The sequence below is a fragment of the Apium graveolens genome, chromosome 9 (assembly GCF_009905375.1).
Source record: "Apium graveolens cultivar Ventura chromosome 9, ASM990537v1, whole genome shotgun sequence".
NCBI lineage: Eukaryota > Viridiplantae > Streptophyta > Magnoliopsida > Apiales > Apiaceae > Apium > Apium graveolens.
The window spans coordinates 232,430,600-232,450,880 of NC_133655.1; the positions used below are offsets into that span (position 1 = coordinate 232,430,600).

At 36.9% G+C, this 20,281-nt stretch overlaps 2 protein-coding genes across 3 annotated transcripts; one reads left to right on the plus strand and one right to left on the minus strand.

The window, feature by feature from the left end:
* Positions 1 to 5,122: 5,122 nt before the first annotated feature.
* LOC141686043 (uncharacterized) lies at positions 5,123 to 9,454 on the minus strand. The gene is made up of 6 exons (XM_074491107.1): positions 9,248 to 9,454; positions 8,648 to 8,985; positions 7,929 to 8,392; positions 7,573 to 7,673; positions 6,227 to 7,306; positions 5,123 to 6,040 (listed from the first exon to the last, which is right to left on the minus strand). Exons 1-6 carry the CDS (start codon positions 9,452 to 9,454, stop codon positions 5,123 to 5,125), a joined length of 3,108 nt encoding a protein of 1,035 aa, XP_074347208.1.
* Positions 9,455 to 11,399: 1,945 nt separating this feature from the next.
* Positions 11,400 to 18,990, plus strand: LOC141684809 (ISWI chromatin-remodeling complex ATPase CHR11-like). 2 transcript variants are annotated; one of them, XM_074489936.1, is made up of 25 exons: positions 11,400 to 11,712; positions 12,174 to 12,317; positions 12,457 to 12,557; positions 12,821 to 12,933; positions 13,472 to 13,569; positions 13,681 to 13,860; positions 13,957 to 14,178; positions 14,523 to 14,657; positions 14,744 to 15,026; positions 15,152 to 15,225; positions 15,389 to 15,609; positions 15,706 to 15,793; positions 15,878 to 15,971; positions 16,053 to 16,241; positions 16,340 to 16,371; positions 16,474 to 16,550; positions 16,631 to 16,720; positions 16,842 to 16,911; positions 16,996 to 17,050; positions 17,131 to 17,189; positions 17,269 to 17,434; positions 17,784 to 17,962; positions 18,048 to 18,263; positions 18,490 to 18,594; positions 18,699 to 18,990. In XM_074489936.1, the coding sequence occupies exons 1-25, from the start codon at positions 11,536 to 11,538 to the stop codon at positions 18,714 to 18,716; spliced, it is 3,186 nt and encodes a 1,061-aa protein (XP_074346037.1). In that variant the 5' UTR covers positions 11,400 to 11,535; the 3' UTR covers positions 18,717 to 18,990. The 2 variants fall into 2 exon arrangements, with proteins under 2 accessions (XP_074346037.1, XP_074346039.1); XM_074489938.1 differs by having other exon boundaries at positions 11,400 to 11,706.
* Positions 18,991 to 20,281: the final 1,291 nt, after the last annotated feature.

The following is a 20,281-nucleotide window of genomic DNA, read 5'->3' on the forward strand; positions in this document are numbered from 1 at the left end:
CAAAGGCGAAGACAAACTAGTTTATTCTTGTGAATCTTTGTTTTGAGTTATAATTTGGATGCTTGTTTCTTGTTTTGCTGAACTTATACTCTTGTTTGTACTTGGTTTATTTATTCGTATAAAGACTACGTTTGCTATATCATGTTTTCATCGGAACCCACGTTGATGATGAGTCTGATTATGGGCTAATCGTTATCGTGGGGTTCTAGCGGATTTATTTATGGATTTCTTTAATTAAATTTTTTAATGCCTTAGTATGTGGTGATTGTATGATATCCTAGTATTAGTTGTGCGTATTCGTCTTATGAGTGTCGTGAACTTATAAGATAGTGTGTTAATTCTTAATGAAGCGAAAGTGAATTTAAGGATTGAGAACTTGCTATGCTAGCATAGGTTCATGTATTTGTCATGCATGATTCCTAGGTAATTTTAACCATCTTACTTGCCCTATGTAATCAAGATAGATAACTTGTGCTTAAACTGTTATTTTGTCAAATTCTATAGACATATAGGGTCTCAATATAATTGGTGCCTATTCAGCTTCTATCTTTTTTGTGGATGTCCGGTAGAATGGTACTCGTGCAACGAAAGTTGGCGTTTATCAGTTTCGTGTTATCCGATTAGTGTCATCACCATTGCATGCTAAGGTTAAGAATAATAAGGCTATTGAATGAAGTATTTAATGAAGTTAGAATCCCATGTTTATCATATATATTAATTCAGTCAATCTTATTCTCATAGTAATAATTGTTAGCGTAATTCTTAGTTATAAATAATCTCAATTTGTTATAGTCTTAACATTGGATAATAACCATACATTGTTGCTTAGTTGCGTAAATTAAATAGTTAACCAATACAGTCTCTGTGAAAACGAACTAGAAAAGATTTTATACTACTTGCGAACTCGTATACTTGCGTGTATTATTAGCGCGTGTTTAGCGACTAATATCTACATGGAGTTATTAAGGGGAGCCATTTTTGAGCATGACCTTCAAGGGTGGAGGCGAATAATCGACACTTAACTAAGTCACTGTAATCATTAAAAGCCACATGTTGATCAAAAAATTGGGTATGATCGTTCGGGTTCTTATCCCAGTTATAAAACCTCAGTTGAGGATGTTTGTCTTCTTGTCTCGGGGTTGTGCTTCCAGTATTACTGTGAACGAAGACTCAATTATTTCAGATTCCGGGTCTTCGTCGACTTTCTAATGAAGTTTGTCAAGTTATCTTTGAAAGCGGGCATTTTACTTTGAGAGTCATTCGACTGTAAGTCCAATTCTTGTATTATGAATTCGCTCCCGATAGGGAGTTACTCATTCACCGCATCTTTGAATGATGGGACTCTTCAACATGTTTCTTGGTTGCTCGGATTTTGCACATTTTTGTTGACATCGGTCATCAAGTTGGTGTCTCAAGTCATGCTCGTGGTTTCCCATACAATGGGCCCACGTTGCATCTCAACAATGATCACCATTGTGTCTTGAGTGATCCAGATCCCACGAGGATCCGAAGCGATTGTAGATGTTTGACCTTGATCTCTGTGGCATGGGAGTTGGGAGGGGCACGAGAGTGCCTTGAGTTTCCTTCAGATTCATCTCCATTCGGATAGACGAGAGGCTGTATGACCGGGGGCTGGTTGTACCATGGACCAGATGAAGGAAACGAGAGCATCTTTTTGTTGAGCACTCATCTGTTGTCCTTGTTGTGTTGTGTTGCAGGTTCAAGGCCACAGGTGCATCCAGAGTTATTGGGGAAATGACGAGGCTGAACTTGCTCCAATTGACTGTGTCTGTCAATGCGAACCGCGATCCTTCTTTCTTGGGTTCGAGCTGTTCGGCCGGCTTGAACCTCCGGGTTGTGATTGATCACGTTTCTTGGATCTTCGGGGCTGTGCGAGCAGCATTAAGGGCTGAGTTCGTGTAAGTATTACGAACTTAAACATAGTGGGGGTTAGGATTATCAATGGAACGAATCTGGATCGGATCTGCCTTGATCCATATCCTGGTCCATATAATTTACCGGATTAAGATCATGGATTTTCGGATCGGAGCTCTGATCCATTGGAATTTTTAAAAAACTTCAAAACCCTTAGTGCTCATTCTGAAAGTGTATTTCATCTCTCGCTAACAAGCATTTTTTTGTGCTACTATTAATTATTTTTAGTATATTAGTTTGCCTAATACCTTGATTAATTGCCAATATAAGAATAATTCTTTCAGGCAACTAATTTGTTAGGAGGTAGGACTTGTGCAGAAAACAAAGACAGGCAAACCAATTTAATCGAATACCTCAAATTTGGTGATCTTAGAACTTTTGGTGTTGCATCTTGTTTTGCGTAATCCCGGTTATAAATACCCAAATACAATAAATTTTGCTTGAGACCTATTTACAATATACTATATAATAAATAGTATAGTTATTAAAAATAATAAATTTTTAATGATTGCATATATATAATCGGATAAGATTATTAATGGATCGGATCATATCAAATCCATATCTTATATTTATCAGAATGGACTTTTTTCGGATCAGATTTTTCTTGGATCAAATTTATTTTTTGATGATCCATATATGCTCCTTTAACAATCAAATCAGACGGGATATCCGATCCATTGACAACCCTAGTTGGGGTGAATAGGGTCACTAATCTCCTGAACGACAGGGTCGTGTTGTTGAGTAGAATTAAGCGTTACGGATATCATATTGGATCAATCTACATATTAACTTGTAGGGTATTGATGGGTGATTTTGCCCTCAGACGAGAAGGGCATGTTAGATGATGGTTTGGAGAGCGTTGGGAAGTCCCCTCCATCTAGTGCCAAATGATAAATCGTTCTACCGTTGGATTTTACTTCCTTAGTATTATGCTAGAATAGATGTGTGTTGAGCTTGTTGGGCTTGTTCATTCTATCGACTTTGTTTATCTTGTCGACCTTGTTGATCCTGTCAACCTTGTTGAATTTATCGGACATGTTGACCTTATTGATCTTGTCGACCTTGTTGATCTTGTTGACCTTGTCACCTCCAAACTTTCTGAAACGGAAATGCTCCTGGGGGGTTATGATCCCGTAAACACCTCCTGCATGAGATTAATAATTCGGTGGGAGAGGGTCATAATATAAGTACGTGATTGTGTATTTATCTATAGAGAAAGGAAGTAGAGAGAAAGTATACAAATTTATCATAAATTAAATGTAGTAGAAATGTATTGAATGTGTGAACCGCTTGCACTGAAGTGACTATTGGGTAAATATATAGTCTCGTGTCATGTGCAAGGCACATGACAACTTGTCCGCGTGGGGGGGGGCAAGGTCCACATATCAGGATCTTGGTCGGGGTCAATGTCAACCTTGTGTGAGTTGTGTTTTGTCTTGATGTCCGGGCACATACTTGTTTCAGCTTTGTTGCAGGTGTCAATACATTGTCCTTTGTTAACTTATGTTGCACGTATTTTATAGACATTATGGACCTTGTATATAGTGTAAAACTTATAGTTATAAGATGTGTGCACCTTGCATGCAAAATAGACCTTGCAGACAGTGTGGACCTCACAGGTATTCATGACTTTAGAGGCATTGTAGACTTTGCATGCATATGAGACATTGCATGTTTTATGAATCTTGCATGCATTGTGGACCTTACATGCATTGTGGACCTTGCATGCGTTGTGGATGCCGTGGACTTTGCAAGCATTTTGGACCTTGTAGGTATGGACCTTGTATGCAATATAGACTTTGCAGGCAGCGTAGACCTTGTATGCAATGTAGAACTCGAAGAAAGTGTGGATCTTGCATGCAATGTAGACCTTGCAGGTAGTGGTGGCCAGTTGGGCGGTCCAGGCGGTTCGGGCCGGGCCACCGGCGGGTTCGGTTCACTGATCCCAGGCACTGAACCAGCACTGTCAGGTAACGAATCGAGCTCGGGCTGGGTTTGAACCGTGAAAAGGAGAACCGGATTCGACTCGCGAGTCGTCACTGAGCTCGCGAGCCCGCGAGCCTGGGCGGGTTTACGGTTCAAAGTTCTACGGTTCAGGAATTGCACAATAATTAAAAAGAAGCAGAAGTGAGATTTATATGGTGTTGGCCCGCAAATAATAAATATATATTCTACCTACTGTCCTCTCTAATTTATTTATTCAATCTATTGTGCTCATGTATTAAATGTTTCTTCTTCCTCTTGTTGTTATTGTAGTTATCAATGTGTATTAACCCCCCACTTGCTAGGCTCCACCCTACTATAATCTACTTTATCACTTGAGAAACTAAAAAATGCAGGTTACAAATATGACTAGGCTGCAAAGGATGTAGAAAAAAAGATCCTAAACCGTGGACCGTGTCGGGCTGTGCGGGCCGGTCCGGGCTCGGGTTGAACTTTTTTGAATCGTATTCGGCTCATTGTACTGTAACGAATCGTGCGGGTTTCGAACCGGTCCGCTTCGGCCCGAATTAATCGGGCTTCCGTACGAGCCGGTCCCAAACGGGCGGTTCGAACCCGCACGACTGGCCAGCTCTACTTGCAGGCAGTGTGGACCTCGTAGGCATTCCATACTTTGGAGACATTGCAAACCCTGCATGCATTTGGGACCTTACATGAATTGTGGATCTTACATGCGTCGTGGACCTTGCTTACCTTGTTTTAGACTTGGCTTTGACAAATTTTGTAAGATGGCATTTTTACGAATCCCATGCTATCAGAGGCAAAATAAAGAATAATTAAATTTAATCATCTTAATTCATGAATTTTAAATTAGATTAACATTTAAAAACCTACATTTAAAATTAAAGTTAATAAAATAGTGAAATATCAAAATAAGTTAAGAAAAAATACGTCATTATCAATATTCAACTTATTAGCTTATAAATTATAAATCCATCTAAGTTGGGCCGACAATTACTATTCCATAACATGTTACAAATTGTAAGTCATGAGCTGATTTATAAGTGGTGTCAAAACTAATAATCTTAAATTAGTAAATTACATGCTTATGTTTAATTTTTTATTTTTCCAGAAAGAGATAATTTGCATTAATGCTTCAAATCATTCTCCAGTACATGAATTAAATCCGGATAGGCTACATTTGCCTTCCAAATGCGATCAGCTATGGAATAACTACACTTTGCTAATGCAGAGCTAAGTTATTCGCAGAACGCTTCACAAATCTAAGGTTAACACCTCTGTCTTTTAGCTCCATCAGTAGAGCTCTGCATTCCTCAACAATCCTTCCAAAATAAGACCTCATTGTGACTGTACCTCTGATCGCTTGGACTGCTACCAAGCAATCTGTTTCGACTTGCACCTCCTGTAGCTGCTTATCTTTAATCCAACTTAAAGCCTCCCTTATACCCATTGTTTCTACAGACTCTGGATTAACATGACCTGGTTTGCACCTTGATCGAGCCTCAATCAGTTCCCCTTTATGATTTATAGCAGCGAGAGCGTAAGAGTAGCAGTTAGACGTATAAAAAATCGCAGCGTCAATATTTACCTTAGTCTTGTTTTCCATTGGTAGAGTCCAATGCTCATCCCCGTCATCAGAGGTGATCAACCCCCATGATTGGTCGAAACTTTTAACTTGAGCATCCGGCCATTGACTAAGACCCACTTTAGCTGAATCTACGACCTCTCTTACCGCCATGTACCTCTGACTCCATACCAGATCATTTATACTTTTCCAAACCACCCAATAAATCATAGCTCCCATTTGTCTCCGATCAATGCTCCACTTGTCAAAAACATTAACTATACAATCTAAGAAAGTACTCTGAATGTCAAGTGTGTTACTGCCACCAATTATTTCCCAACATGTTTGAGCAAAAGAACATTCAATTAGAATATGTGTCGAGGTTTCAGAGTCATCATTGCACATAAGACATAGCTCATTTATATTCACATGATTCATACCCAATGATACTTTTGTAGGCAGACAGTCTATAATGGCCCTCCACAGAAAATGCTTAAATTTTGGAGGGACCTTTAAGTTCCAAAGCCTCTTCCAGAACCTGAAATTACCACACTGGTGCGTCCATACCTTGTTTTCCTATAACATCACGTAAGCTGTCTTAACTGAATAATTACCACACTTATCTTTTCTCCAGTACTAGCTATCATAACCATTATTAGGCAGCGGAATTGCTACAATCAGATTGACATCTCTTTGTTCAAAAATATCCTCTATCAAATCTATATCCCACCTCATCTCCCATGTGACCATCAGGGATGATACCTTCTGGCCTTTTATCGACTCGTTATTGGTAGTGATATATGGATTTTCCATGTTAGGTAACCACGGGTCGTCCATTATGCTCACGGTTTCCCCAGTCCTCACTCTACGCACAATGCCTTGTTTGATCAAATGTTGTGCCTCCAACACACTTCTCCAAATAAAACTAGGACTATCACCTGTCTTGGCATTTAAGAAATATTCTTGAGGGTAATACCGTGCTTTGAAAATTCTTGCAACCAAGCTATCCGGGTTTATTACCAGACGCCACCCTTGTTTGTCCAGAAGTGCGACATTAAACTCATGCAGATGTCTAAATCCGAGCCTTCCATACATCTTTGATCTACACATCCTCTCCCAACTCATCCAATGTATATTTTTGTCTTTCTTTGCCGATGATTTCCACCAGAACTTGCACATCATCTTTTCCATATCTCTGCACATTTCAATCAGAAGCAGGTAAACACTCACATCATAATTCAGAATTGATCGAGTAACTGTTTTTAGAAGAACTTCCTTCCCTCCTTTGTTTAGCAGCTTTCCGTCCCAATTCTGAATTTGAGTACGCACCCTCTCTTTTAGGTAGCCCAAGATCGCCGATTTATTTCTGCCCAAACAATTTGGTAAACCCAAATACTGACTATTGCTATCAGCTTCCTTGAACTTCAAAATATCTAAGACTTCTTTTATGTATTCTGCCTTCACATTTCGACTGAAAAACACATTTGATTTATCCACATTTATTTTTTGGCCCTTGGCCCTTTCAAAAATTGTCAACACTTTTATTACCTGAGATGCTTCTTCTTTGCTGGTCTGACAGTATATATAAATATCGTTAGCAAAAAACATATAAGTCGCTGGGAGGGCACCTCTAGCTACCTTGATGCATCTAATGAGTCCCCTGCTTTCAAATTTCTTGATAAGCGCTAACAGACCTTCCATACAAATAAGAAACAAGTATGATGAGAGAGGGTCACCTTGTCTAAGGCCCCTTTCTGGAACTATGCTCCCAAATTCCTTACCCACATGGCTAATTTGGTAACGCGCTGAGATCACACATTCCATAAAAGATTTATAGCTGAGCTGTCAACACCCATACTACATAACATTGCTCTCAAATATGACCACTCCATCCGGTCGTATGCTTTGCTCATGTCCAACTTGAGCGCCATCCACCCCTTCTTTCCTATAGTCTTTCTCTTCATAAAGTGCATAATTTCGTAAGATATCATGATATTATCAGATATCAACCGGACTAGAATGAAAGCACTTTATGAATCTGAGATTATCTTATCAATCACCTACTTTAACCGATTTGCCAGCACCTTAGAAACTATTTTATAGCTTACATTGCAAAGCGATACTGGCCTAAGATCTGTCATGTATTGAACATTCTGCTTTTTTGGAATAAGAACAATGGTAGTGTCCGTTAGATGCTCATTGAACCCACCTGTTTCAAAGAAATTTTTAACCATGCTAACAATGTCATTGCCCACAATACTCTAATATTTCTGATAAAAGCCCGGGCTCATGCCATCCGGACCAGGAGATTTATCCGGGTGCATATGAAAGAGTGCTTCTTTAACTTCTTAAACTTCTTTATCTTCGACAGGTTTGGTTAAACAAACGTTTTGATATGCTGTGACTGTACTCTCAATGCAGTCCATTACCTCATCCCATCTTGCTTGTGATGAACTAAACATACCTTTGAAGTAATTTACCATCACTTCTTCTAACCCTCCTTCCCAATATACTCTGTCTCCTTCCTCATTAATCAGAGAATGAATCTGATTAGTTTTTCTCCTTGATTTTGCTGTAACATGAAAAAACTTACTATTTCGGTCTCCCTCTTTTAGCCACAACTGCTTGGAACGTTGTTTCCAAAAGATCTCCTGGTGCGTATAAATCTTATTCAAAGATTTACTTGCATTCTTATACCTCTGAATTGCTTCCGCATCTGTATTGGTTTTTGTCCGCTTTATCACCATTTTACACTGCGATATCCTTTCTTTAAAATTACCAGTAAACTCTTGTCCCCACTTTGCGACATCCTCCAAACATCTTTTTATTTTTTCCTGCAATGTCTCGTTCTGGTCCTGACGCCATGATTCTTCAACAATATGTCTACAAACTGGCTCCGTGAGCCACACATTTTCAAACTTTAACCTCCTGATTTTTGGCATTGAATGCACAATGACTGGTTCTAATAATATAGGGCTATGGTCTGAAGTTGAGACTTCTAAGTTGATTAGCTTGGCTTCCTTGAATAATTATGTCCATGCTCGTGTCACTAAAGCTCTGTCTAGCCTGATTTCAACCCATTTGTCCGTACCATGACCCCTCTTCCCCGTATATGAATGCCCTTGTAACTCCAAATCCTATAACTCACAATCATCTAACGCCTCCTAAAAGCCTTGTATCAACCAGGATGGGTATAGCCGCCCTCCCTTCTTGTCTGCCTGCCCAAGAATATTATTCATATCCCCTATCAAACACCATGACAGATTATTTTGAGCTCTTAAGTGTCTAAAAAGATCCCATGTATTCCTTCTTTTCGATTTATCTGGTTTACCGTATATATCAATCAGTCTAAACTGATTCCATCCTTGCACTTTTACAATCATGTCAACATGATTCATACTATACGTTAAAACTGAGATCTCATCTTTGTTTCTCCATGGAACCGCCAAACCACCTCCTTGACCTAAGCAATCAACCGCAAACATTTCCCTCAAAACCAATGGCTCTTTTTGTTTTTTCAACTTTTTTTACATAAAGTTTCACTTAAAAAAATAACATTGGGCTACTTTTCGACCACCAGGTCCTTTAGGAATTGTAATGCCAACGGGGTCCCAAGCCCGTGGCAATTACAACTTAGAATATTCATAACGCTTGGCGGGCTCGTTCCCCGGAACCCGCCACAAATCCGTTTTGACCCATTATTTGCATCTTGGTCCATTTGCTCAACTTCTGTTTCTGACTCTTGCTCTATTTCCGTATCCCGGCCCAATATATTTTCCTCACCCGAGTCTGTTCTCCTTTTTTTTTATTTTTAAGGCTCTTTGCGCTTTTAAATATTTCCCCTCCCTCAGCCAAATTGCCTTGATTTGAATTTCCTGATTTTTCTCCTGCATCCGAATTCTGTTGTGATCTAATCCCACCTTTTATGCTCATATCACCCTTCCCCACGATTTCAGGCATTAATTTCTCCTTCAGATTTGATCCCCCCATTTTCGTTTGATACGCGCCGCCTGCCGTCACCTCTTCCTCTTCCAAATATTCTGATCCATTCCTCAGCCACTTGGAACCTATCAAATTTGTTTGGCGACGTAAAGGAGCTCACATCCACAATCTATAAAGTCTACTTATTTCCTTCTCTGAGACTTCAAATAATCTGCTACAAAACTTGTCAGAATGACCAGTCTTGTCTTTTAACATTGTGAGATAGTTTTCTCTGTCAGTCTGTCTCTTACGTTTTAGTCATACACACGGCGTACAGTCTCGCTTTTTCTTTCTTTTGGTCATGGCGAATAATATGGACAACATAACTCAATCAATGTACGAAATAAATCTGGAGGATGAGGAGGAAGGGGGAATAACACTGGATGAGATTGAATGACATCGAGATGGGGAGCAACAAGGGATCTACGATACAAGGTTGTGTCTAGTAAGAAGGTTCTTGACGGAGGGGATTTTTGATTTTCAGTCAATGCAACATACATTAACAACATTCTGGAAACCAGGAAAAAGGTTCTATATCAGAGCTCTTGATGCAAACATGTTCTTGTTTCAATTTTATCACGAGGTTGATATTAGGAGAGTAGTGGATGGTAGCCCATGGTCTTTTAATAGGAAGATGTTGATCATAGCTCGTATGCAGGAAAGTGTGAATCCTAGGTGCATCCCGCTAAACACCATAGATCTGTGGGTACAAATACATGATATGCAACCTGGTTTTATGTCTGAGAAGATCATTATGGAGATCAGAAATCAAGTGGGCACGTATGTAAGTTCATGTCCCAACAACTACAAGGGCATCTGGAGAGAATATATGCGTATTAGAGTCACCAATGACATATCAAAACCGTTAAAAAGAAGAATGAAGGTGCGAAAAATTGGAAATGAATGGAGTTGGATTACGTTCAAATATGAGAATGGGCTTATGCTTAATTTGTTTTCCTAATAAATAACTATTATATGTCTCACCTGAGACAATTTTTTACTTTTACCTCCAAACTACACAAAGCCCGACAATAAATTGGGTTTGGATCAGTTCGACCTAAATCCATATCCATATCCATTTATTTTTTCGAATTCATATTCAAATCGAATTGACCCTAGATTTTTTATAGGCCGATCTATACCCGGATCCGTTCGGATCACGGATAATCGGATATCCGCTCCATTTATGTATATTTATTTTTTAACTTATTACAAAAGTTATTTAAAATTGACAATTCTGAAAAATATTAGAATACAAGTTGAATAGAATGAAGTTTGAAGATAAATTACAAACCGAAATTCGTTTTTTAAAATAAACATGCCATTGGATTGTAGAGTATTTGATTCTACCAATGGAAAAAAATTAAGGTATCGAAGTGGAAGTATTATATGAACTGAGATTGGGGATATGCGGCTCTAAAAGATAAAAGAATTCGGGTTAAAGAAATTTGAACTTAGGGGGTGGACCGAATAAAATATAGACAATGAGCCTTAATTCGAGGATAGAACTTTTAAAATTAGAAATATTTTAAAAATATAGTTATCATATAATATATGTATATAAATAAATAATTAATAAATAAATATAAACGAGATCGGGTTATTAACATATCAAATCGCTCTAAATCCTTTGCTCAATTTTTAATCAGATTTTTCTTATTAGATCGATCCCAGATCAGATTTTTAATAAGTGAATGTAAATCCGTTAAAATGACCTCGGATCGGTTGGGATGATATCGAATTTTCGCAATATTGACAGGCACACGATCGGTCCAACTAAAATCAAACTTTTTAAGCCAAAGTAAAAATTTATTACCCGTAAAAGTCACCGCCGGCCACCGGAGTGCAACTAAGGCGGGAAATATTTCGCACTTTCACATTTCAAGAGGCGGGAAAACCCACAACACTATTTTTGAGTCAAAAAGCCCTATATAAAAAACCCACTAACAAATTATACGTACATAACATATCCCTGTACGTATCATTTTCGAATAACTAATCAAATTCCCCCTCTTTATATCTTATTTTCTCTTTTCTCACTTGCTTCTTCTCTTCACTTTCAAAACCCTAGATTTTGAAATCGAAGAGCCATGGCGAAACTTTCAAAACCGAGCGATTCGTCGGAGGAAGAGCAAGTGAACGACGTTCAGATGAACGAAGAGGAAGACGAGGAGGAGCTTGAAGCCGTCGCCAGAACCGCCGCCGATTCCGACGACGATGAAGGCGAAGCTGCCGGAGATGACAAGGAAGACGACGATGAGGTACAGGTTTGGTTTTGATTAGGTTTTGTTTCGGATCTGATTTGTTTCGATTTGTTTGTTAGGGCTTGATTGATTTTTTTGGTTGTTTTGGTGAATTTGAATTAAATTAATGTGCATTACTTGTTTAATTAGTTTAGTTTGTTTGATTTTGTAGATATGCCAAAATGTCAGGGTTTGTTTCGGTTATATGATTGTTTTTTTGCTGATTTTGTTATCTTTGAAGTGCATATGTGTGCATTACTAGCGTAATTAGCGTGATTTGTTTGATTTTGTAGATATGCCTAAATGCTGGTTTTTTTTGGTGTTTGGTTGTTATTTCTGATAAATTTGTTGGTTTTTGGGTGGTTAGATGCACATTAGTTACATAATCTGAATACATAGTTAGATTAGAAATACGGTGCTCTGATGTTTTTGTATGCATGTATGTGTTTTTTGTGGTTGATTTATGTATTTTTTTTGTTATTTAGGAAGGTGATGGTGAAGGTGATTGTGAAGGTAATGGTGAAATTAGCAAGCGTGAGAAAGCAAGGTTAAGAGAGTTGCAGAAACGGAAGAAGCAAAAGATTCAAGAGCTTTTGAATGCTCAGAATGCAGCCATTGATGCTGATATGGTGTGTTTGTTGAACTTGTTTATTTTTTATTTTTTGGCAATTTTAGTTTTATGTGTTTACTGTAGACTTGTAGTCATGAACTTGTGTGAGTGTGGAAGTCTTTAATGTATGCATGTGTATATATACATATTTGTTGCAGAACAAGGGAAAGGGGCGTTTGAAATATCTCTTGCAGCAAACAGAGATCTTTGCCCACTTTGCCAAGAGTGACCAGGCGGCACAGAAGAAAGCAAAGGGAAAGTATGTCTATTGCTATAATTTAAATTTATTAAAATCACATTAATGTATATCAGTGACTTTTCTGTTTCCACTTCTAGCTAAGTCTTTGTTATGTTCAACACAAAGAAAAGCGCTTTATGATTCGTTTTATTAGATTTATAGACTATACTTGGTTATCTTTGGTCTTAATGCTTTTTGTTGTTCTTATCCAAGTAATACAATTGAAAATCAATTACGGCTTGGATTTAAACGTGGTGTATTTATTTATTAACTTCATATATCAGGGGTCGTCATGCTTCCAAAGTTACTGAAGAAGAAGAAGATGAGGAATATCTCAAGGAAGAAGAAGATGGACTTACCGGAGGAGGAAGCACACGATTACTTGTGCAACCCTCTTGTAAGTTTTATATTTTCATGATTTAACTTAGCAGTGCATGTATTTTGAGGAATCATGAATATTGAATAATACGTAAGTTTTGTATGTTGTCATATCTTTTGAAGTTGATCTTAAAAACAAATAATTATGGTATTTTCTGCTATTACTGTCTGTGCATTACATTAATTAAAGCTGGCAGTTTCAAAGTCGATGTGCGAAGCTTAGCGTGTAGATGATATGTACTTTTGTTACATATTGTTCATGTCTTTTTTTTTTCTGTCTATTTACTTTTTATTCTGAAGCTTAGCCTGCAGATGATATGTACTTTTGTTACATATTGATCATGTTTTTTTCTCTGTCTGTCTATTTACTTTTGATTTTGAAAGCTTTATCTGAAGACGTTGATCTATTATCTGATATAAACACTAACATGGAAATGTACTTAGATGATAAAGCTCTTCCTAGAAGTTGTTTTTTTGACTAATTATTCTTAATAGTGCAATTGTTAATTCTAATCGGTGGCCAAAAGTTATATTATTTCTTAATTTCTTGTCTGCAGGTATTCAGGGAAAAATGAGGGATTACCAACTCGCAGGTTTAAATTGGCTAATACGTTTGTATGAGAATGGTATAAATGGAATTCTTGCAGATGAAATGGTATGATTAGACATTTCAGTTTTTAAGTCCTGTGTTTAAAACAATCAGCTATCTTTCTTTATAATCACTTTCATATCTACATGTTGTATGACATTTGTTGTTGCAATTTAGGGTCTTGGTAAAACCTTGCAAACCATCTCTTTGCTTGGTTATTTGCATGAATTTAGAGGCATTACTGGTCCCCACATGGTTGTTGCTCCGAAGTCAACTCTTGGCAATTGGATGAATGAGATTCGTCGCTTTTGCCCAACCCTTCGTGCAGTCAAATTTCTAGGAAATCCTGATGAACGAGTAAATTTTTCTCTCTGAGCTTTTTTAATTATCCTTTTCTCAATTCTTCTATGTTTAGTGGATGTCAATTAATTAAGCAAAATATATAATTTTCAGAGGTACATACGTGAAGAATTACTAGCTGCTGGGAAGTTTGATGTCTGTGTCACCAGTTTCGAAATGGCAATTAAAGAGAAGAATGCCCTGCGCCGCTTCAGCTGGCGCTATATAATAATTGATGAAGCACACAGGATAAAAAATGAGAACTCACTTCTTTCAAAAACCATGAGGCTCTTTAGCACTAATTATCGCCTTCTCATCACTGGCACTCCACTTCAGGTACTCTCATTGGTTTACATTATTATTTTCTGATGTGACATTGGACTGGTATCTTCACTTTTGTGGTGGATGTGACTTCTGGAAGTCTGTTATTACTAAAGGGTGAAAATTTATAGTTGGATCAAAGTTACCACCTGATTTTTGGAGTTGTAAAGAAATTTGACATCATACATGTCTTAATGTGAATCTTTTAGACATCTCATTTTAAAAGGAGTTAAGGGGAATTCACTTACATCTACATATTCTTTTGCAAGAATGAATAGTATGCAGCTATTATCATTTGCTGTAGATGAGTTATGATACGCTGTTATGTTTTTTCTTATTGTATCGATTTTATGGTGCAGAATAATCTCCATGAACTCTGGTCCCTGTTGAACTTTCTACTACCTGAGATTTTCAGCTCCGCTGAAACTTTTGATGAATGGTTTGCAATATCTGGTGAAAATGACCAGGAGGAGGTTGTCCAACAACTTCACAAGGTAAATCTAATTCCCTACTTATTTCCTATCAGTCTTTGATTTCATTTTTGTCAAATACATGATTTACTTTGTTTTTTCTATATTAGGTCCTCCGACCTTTCCTTCTGCGAAGGTTAAAATCTGACGTGGAGAAAGGTTTGCCCCCCAAAAAGGAAACTATACTCAAGGTTGGGATGTCCCAACTGCAGAAGCAGTATTACAAGGCTTTATTGCAGAAAGATCTAGAGGTTGTAAATGCTGGTGGTGAGCGCAAGCGCCTACTAAATATAGCAATGCAGCTGCGTAAATGCTGCAATCACCCTTATCTTTTTCAAGGTGCTGAACCTGGTCCTCCATATACTACAGGAGATCATCTCGTAACAAATGCCGGTAATGCAATCTTTCAGTTAAAGGTTACACGCATATTTCCCTTACCATAATTGCAAAAGACCACACTTCTTACTTAAAAAATATAATTGCAAAAGACCACACTTTTTACTTAGAAAATTGGGCAGGGAAAATGGTTCTGCTAGATAAGTTGCTCCCGAAGCTGAAGGAACGTGATTCAAGGGTTCTCATTTTTTCACAGGTTTTTTTCTCCTCCATTCTGCATTTGTTAGTGAATTCTAGTATATCAAATATGAATTCAATATCTTGGGATGTGTTAAAGTATTCTGGCAGATACCACCTCTGTGTGTGTGTGTATCTGTCCTTGTAACATAATTGTTTACATGTTGGATAAATTAATTTAGATGACAAGACTGTTGGACATCCTGGAAGACTACTTGATGTATCGTGGATATCTTTATTGTCGAATTGATGGAAACACCAGTGGTGAAGATCGTGATGCTTCTATCGATGCCTTCAATAAGCCAGGAAGTGAAAAATTTGTCTTCTTATTATCAACTAGAGCTGGAGGCCTTGGGATTAATCTTGCAACAGCTGATATAGTAATTTTATATGACAGTGACTGGTGATTATTTCTCTCATTTTCCTCTTCCAAGTATGAAGTTTGTTTAACTTTATCATGGATGGAACATAACTCTATATTTTGATATTCACATTGAAGGAACCCGCAAGTTGATTTGCAGGCTCAGGACCGTGCCCACAGGATTGGACAAAAGAAAGAAGTTCAAGTTTTTCGTTTTTGCACCGAGGTTCTGCCATCACCTTGCATCAAACCTTGCACTTTGGAGAAGTTCACCAACTAATATAATGATTCTTTTCAATTGCATGAACAGTATACTATCGAGGAGAAAGTTATTGAGAGAGCTTATAAAAAACTTGCACTTGATGCATTGGTTATTCAACAAGGGCGACTAGCTGAGCAAAAAAGTAAGGAAAGACTGCTTTGCCATCATCAACTATTTTCTAAAATCTGCTAATATTGTAAATTTTTCTTTAATGCTTGTGCAGCTGTTAACAAAGACGAGCTCTTGCAAATGGTTCGGTTTGGTGCTGAAATGGTTTTTAGTTCCAAGGATAGCACAATTACAGATGAAGATATAGATAGAATCATTGCTAAAGGAGAAGAAGCAACGGCAGCTCTTGATGCTAAAATGAAGAAATTTACCGAAGATGCAATCAAATTTAAAATGGATGATAGTATGTTGATCTATAGTTACTACCATTTTTCTTTGTTTACATGTAATTTTTTGTTCATATTGGATAAACACTTAATGTGCATACCTGTTTCTGTGCAGCTGCTGATTTGTATGATTTTGAAGATGATAAGGTAGTACATCTTTTTGATTTGCTCATTCTTTTTTCTCAATTCTGACGATTGAAATTAATTTGGTGCTGTTGCTTTCCTAAATTATATCTGTTTTGTCAATAGGATGAGAACAAAATTGATTTCAAGAAGATTGTTACTGACAATTGGGTTGAACCATCAAGAAGAGAAAGGAAGCGCAAGTAATTGTTATCTTCAGTATTGTAGCTTATGTCACAAATTTACTGGTGTTCTTATATTTAATTAATTTACTTGTTATCAGTTACTCAGAATCAGAGTACTTCAAGCAAACAATGCGGCAAAATGGTCCCTCAAGACCAAAAGAGCCTCGAATTCCCCGCATGCCCCAGTTGTAAGTATTTTTTGGAATTGTTTCCTTTGACTTGGTGGTTTAGATCTTTCTTTCTGTTAATATGATTGGACCAAATTATTTTTTGCTAAAAATTAAACCAATTTCATTTCCCTTTGTGTAGGCATGACTTCCAATTTTTTAATACTCAAAGGCTCAGTGAGCTCTATGAAAAAGAAGTTCGTTTCCTCATGGTGGGTAATATGCTTTGTTACAGTAAATACGGTAGACCATTTACTTATTCTGACTGATATTGCTGTTATTATAATGGTGTGTAGCAAGCTCATCAGAAGAATCAGACAAAAGACTCTGTAGAAGTTGATGAACCTGAAGGTTGTAAGCTTTAAGTTTCTTAATTTTCCGTTGACTAATATTTTACTCTGGTAAGATTCTAATTAGCATGGATCGTCTAGATGGGGGTGATCCTTTGACTGTCGAAGAGCAAGAAGAAAAGGAGCAGTTGCTGGAAGAGGTCTGCAAGCATTTTGTATTAAAGTAAATTTTTATCTCAAGACAGTTTCTAATAGAAATTGAAATGTCTACGACTCTAGGGTTTTTCAACATGGAGTAAAAGAGACTTTAGCACTTTCATCAGGGCTTGTGAGAAGTTCGGCCGGAATGATGTGAAAGGTATTGCCTCTGAAATGGAAGGTAAATCAGAGGAAGAAGTTAAGAGATATGCAGAAGTATTTAAAAGAAGATACAAAGAATTAAATGGTAAGTGAGTTGTTTCATGTACTATGTAGATTCCTGGTAATATTGTTCAGATTAAATGTAAACGTTCACTTTATTTGAACACATATAAGTAGGAAAAACAGTAGGAATTAATAGGAAGATTAGGGTAAGAAATTATTTCCTACACTTTTAACAGGGTCCGTGTGTTGAGTTAAATGCTATTAGACTCCCAATAAGAAATTATTTCCTACACTTTTAACGGGGTCTGTCGACTGTGAATGTTAAATGCTATTAGATTCCCAATATTTTATGGTTCAAGATAATATACAGCTGTTTTATTAATATTATATATATTTAAGTCTGTTGACTGTTAGAAAAATCCTCTTTCCAGATTATGACAAGATCATAAAGAATATTGAAAGAGGAGAGGCTAGAATTTCTCGCAAGGATGAAATCATGAAAGCAATCGGAAAGAAATTGGATCGTTACAAGAATCCTTGGTTGGAACTGAAGATCCAGTATGGTCAGAACAAAGGAAAATTGTACAATGAAGAATGTGACCGCTTTATGGTGAGCTTTTGACAGATAATTAGTCTGTTAGAACTTGATGCATTTTAATAATAACTGATACTTATATAGTTTATGTTGTGTCTAGTTGTGCATGACTCACAAACTTGGGTATGGGAACTGGGATGAGCTTAAAGCAGCATTCCGTACTTCACCTTTGTTTCGTTTTGATTGGTTTGTCAAATCGCGCACTACCTCAGAGCTTGCGAGGAGGTGTGATGCACTCATTCGATTGGTGGAGAGGGAAAACCAAGAGTTCGATGAGAGGGAGAGGCAGGCTCGCAAAGAGAAGAAACTTGCCAAGGTTTGACAAAAGTTCCCCCATACGTTACTCTATAAACTGCTAATAGTATTTTTCAAGTACTATTCTTTTTACTTGGGGCACATTACCTGTGTTTTTCCAATTTTATGCCCTTGCTCCTTGTGAATATCCATGAACTTTCAGAACATGATCATTTCCTTTTCTGGATGCCTGAATCACGTAGTAATCAGCAAATTTAACTTTGTTTCCTCATTTTCTTGTATGACAGAATGCGACACCTTCGAAGAGGTCTCTTGGAAGGCAGTCCGCTGAGAGTCCACCATCTGGTATGAAGAAGAGGAAGCAACTGTCAATGGATGATTATGTCACCTCGGTATCTTCCATTACCTTTAAAAATGTGCAGCAATGTTTGAAGTGTGCTTTTATTGCATGCACTGGTATCATGACTGAATCATATTTTGATATTTTTTTTCCCAGGAAAAGAAGAGAAAATGAGACTGGAAGAAATTCCTAGGTTGAATGATGCCCTTTACACAGAGGGTTATTTTTGTTATTCCTTTTAGGGGAGGGTTTAAGCATCTGAATGGAGGTAGATTTAGCTAGAGGAGCCTATGTATGCAATGACTAGGTGTTGAACTATATAAGTATCTAATTAGAGGTGTCTTTTGTACAATATATCATATATTTCAGCTTAAATTTAAGATGCCTTATTTAATGGCTACAAGGTATTCACCGGAATGAGCTAAAAATTTGCATTTGATTTATGTATCGTCAATTTTTGCAATAATTAGCATTTGAAGATATTTATAGAAGTTGTCAAGCCTCAAGATCTCACAAGATCCAGGGGGTACATGCTAATGAAAATTGCCAGAAGCAAAATACCCCAGAAATGATCACCAGATTTCTGACTAAACAACCAAAGTTTTGACTTGAGCTTAGTCACTATCGTCTATACACGATCCCCCCTTGGGGTGTCCTGAACAATACACAAAAACTGAACTTCAAAGAATGAAGCGCATTACGTTATGGTATGTGTGTACTTGATAGATACTGAAGAGATACAACTTACAAGTATTTTATTAAATACAGTAATATTCTTTCTATTCTATTTTAATAGTTCACTTTATAAATTTTATACATATTAAAAAATAAAAATTGCAATAATTTATTTTTTCGTTTTCATTGAATAATTCAACTTAGTTTTACTACATTACATCTATTCCAAGAGATATATAAATTTCACATTATATATACATATACACACACAAAAAACATAAAATAATATACATATTCAATTTCTCTATATGGACATTAATGAGAATGATCTTTTAGATAATATTGAAACTATAAAATTTGCATGTGTTAAAGAATATGACAAATATTTTGAATTTTTTATATTTTATAAAGTGAACTATTAAAATGGGATGACGAAAATAGCAGAATGGGCATTGAAGTTTGATAACGATCCTGGTGGCTATTGATAACGATCCTGGTTGCTGGTTAGTAGGATGCATGGGAGGGACATTATCCAGTGTCCTCATTAAGTTGTATTTGGCTGGGACAAAAATGAAACGAATGAAATGAAATTTGAATTATAATATAAAATATATAAAATGTATAAATGTGTACTTGTTCATAATTTTCATTCTTCCATTCCATTCCTTACATGCTAAAATTCAAACATTCACTTGAGAAGAAATGTTTTATTACCAATCCTACTCATTTTCTACACAATAATAATCATAACAAATTTGCACTCATTTTTTCTCTTTTTCAAATCATCCCCTCCAATTTCTACTATTTCTCATTAATTTAATTCATTTCATTTTCCTCGACCAAACATCATATAAGAGTTGCACTAGCGATAACAAAATAATCCGATCCAACAGATACCCGATCCGAAACCCGAAATTTTGGATTTATCGAATCTGATTTTTTATATTTGTATTTGGATTTGGATATGGATTTAATTTTTAAACCCGAAATTTTTTGGATTTGGATTTGGATATTAGGTATACCGATCCGAAACCCGATCCGAAATCTGAAAATCTATCCGAACC

Excerpts from the sequence above, each read along its gene's own strand:
- LOC141686043 (XM_074491107.1), bottom strand. The coding sequence starts at position 9,454 with ATGGGGGGATCAAATCTGAAGGAGAAATTAATGCCTGAAATCGTGGGG. Across the intron at positions 7,307-7,572 it reads GGCCAGTATCGCTTTGCAAT|CTCAGCTATAAATCTTTTAT; the intron begins GTAAGCTATAAA and ends GGGTGTTGACAG. Across the intron at positions 6,041-6,226 it reads AGTCGATAAAAGGCCAGAAG|GAAAACAAGGTATGGACGCA; the intron begins GTATCATCCCTG and ends GTGATGTTATAG.
- LOC141684809 (XM_074489936.1), top strand. The coding sequence starts at position 11,536 with ATGGCGAAACTTTCAAAACCGAGCGATTCGTCGGAGGAAGAGCAAGTG. Across the intron at positions 15,972-16,052 it reads GCGACTAGCTGAGCAAAAAA|CTGTTAACAAAGACGAGCTC; the intron begins GTAAGGAAAGAC and ends ATGCTTGTGCAG. Across the intron at positions 17,190-17,268 it reads AGGAGCAGTTGCTGGAAGAG|GGTTTTTCAACATGGAGTAA; the intron begins GTCTGCAAGCAT and ends CTACGACTCTAG.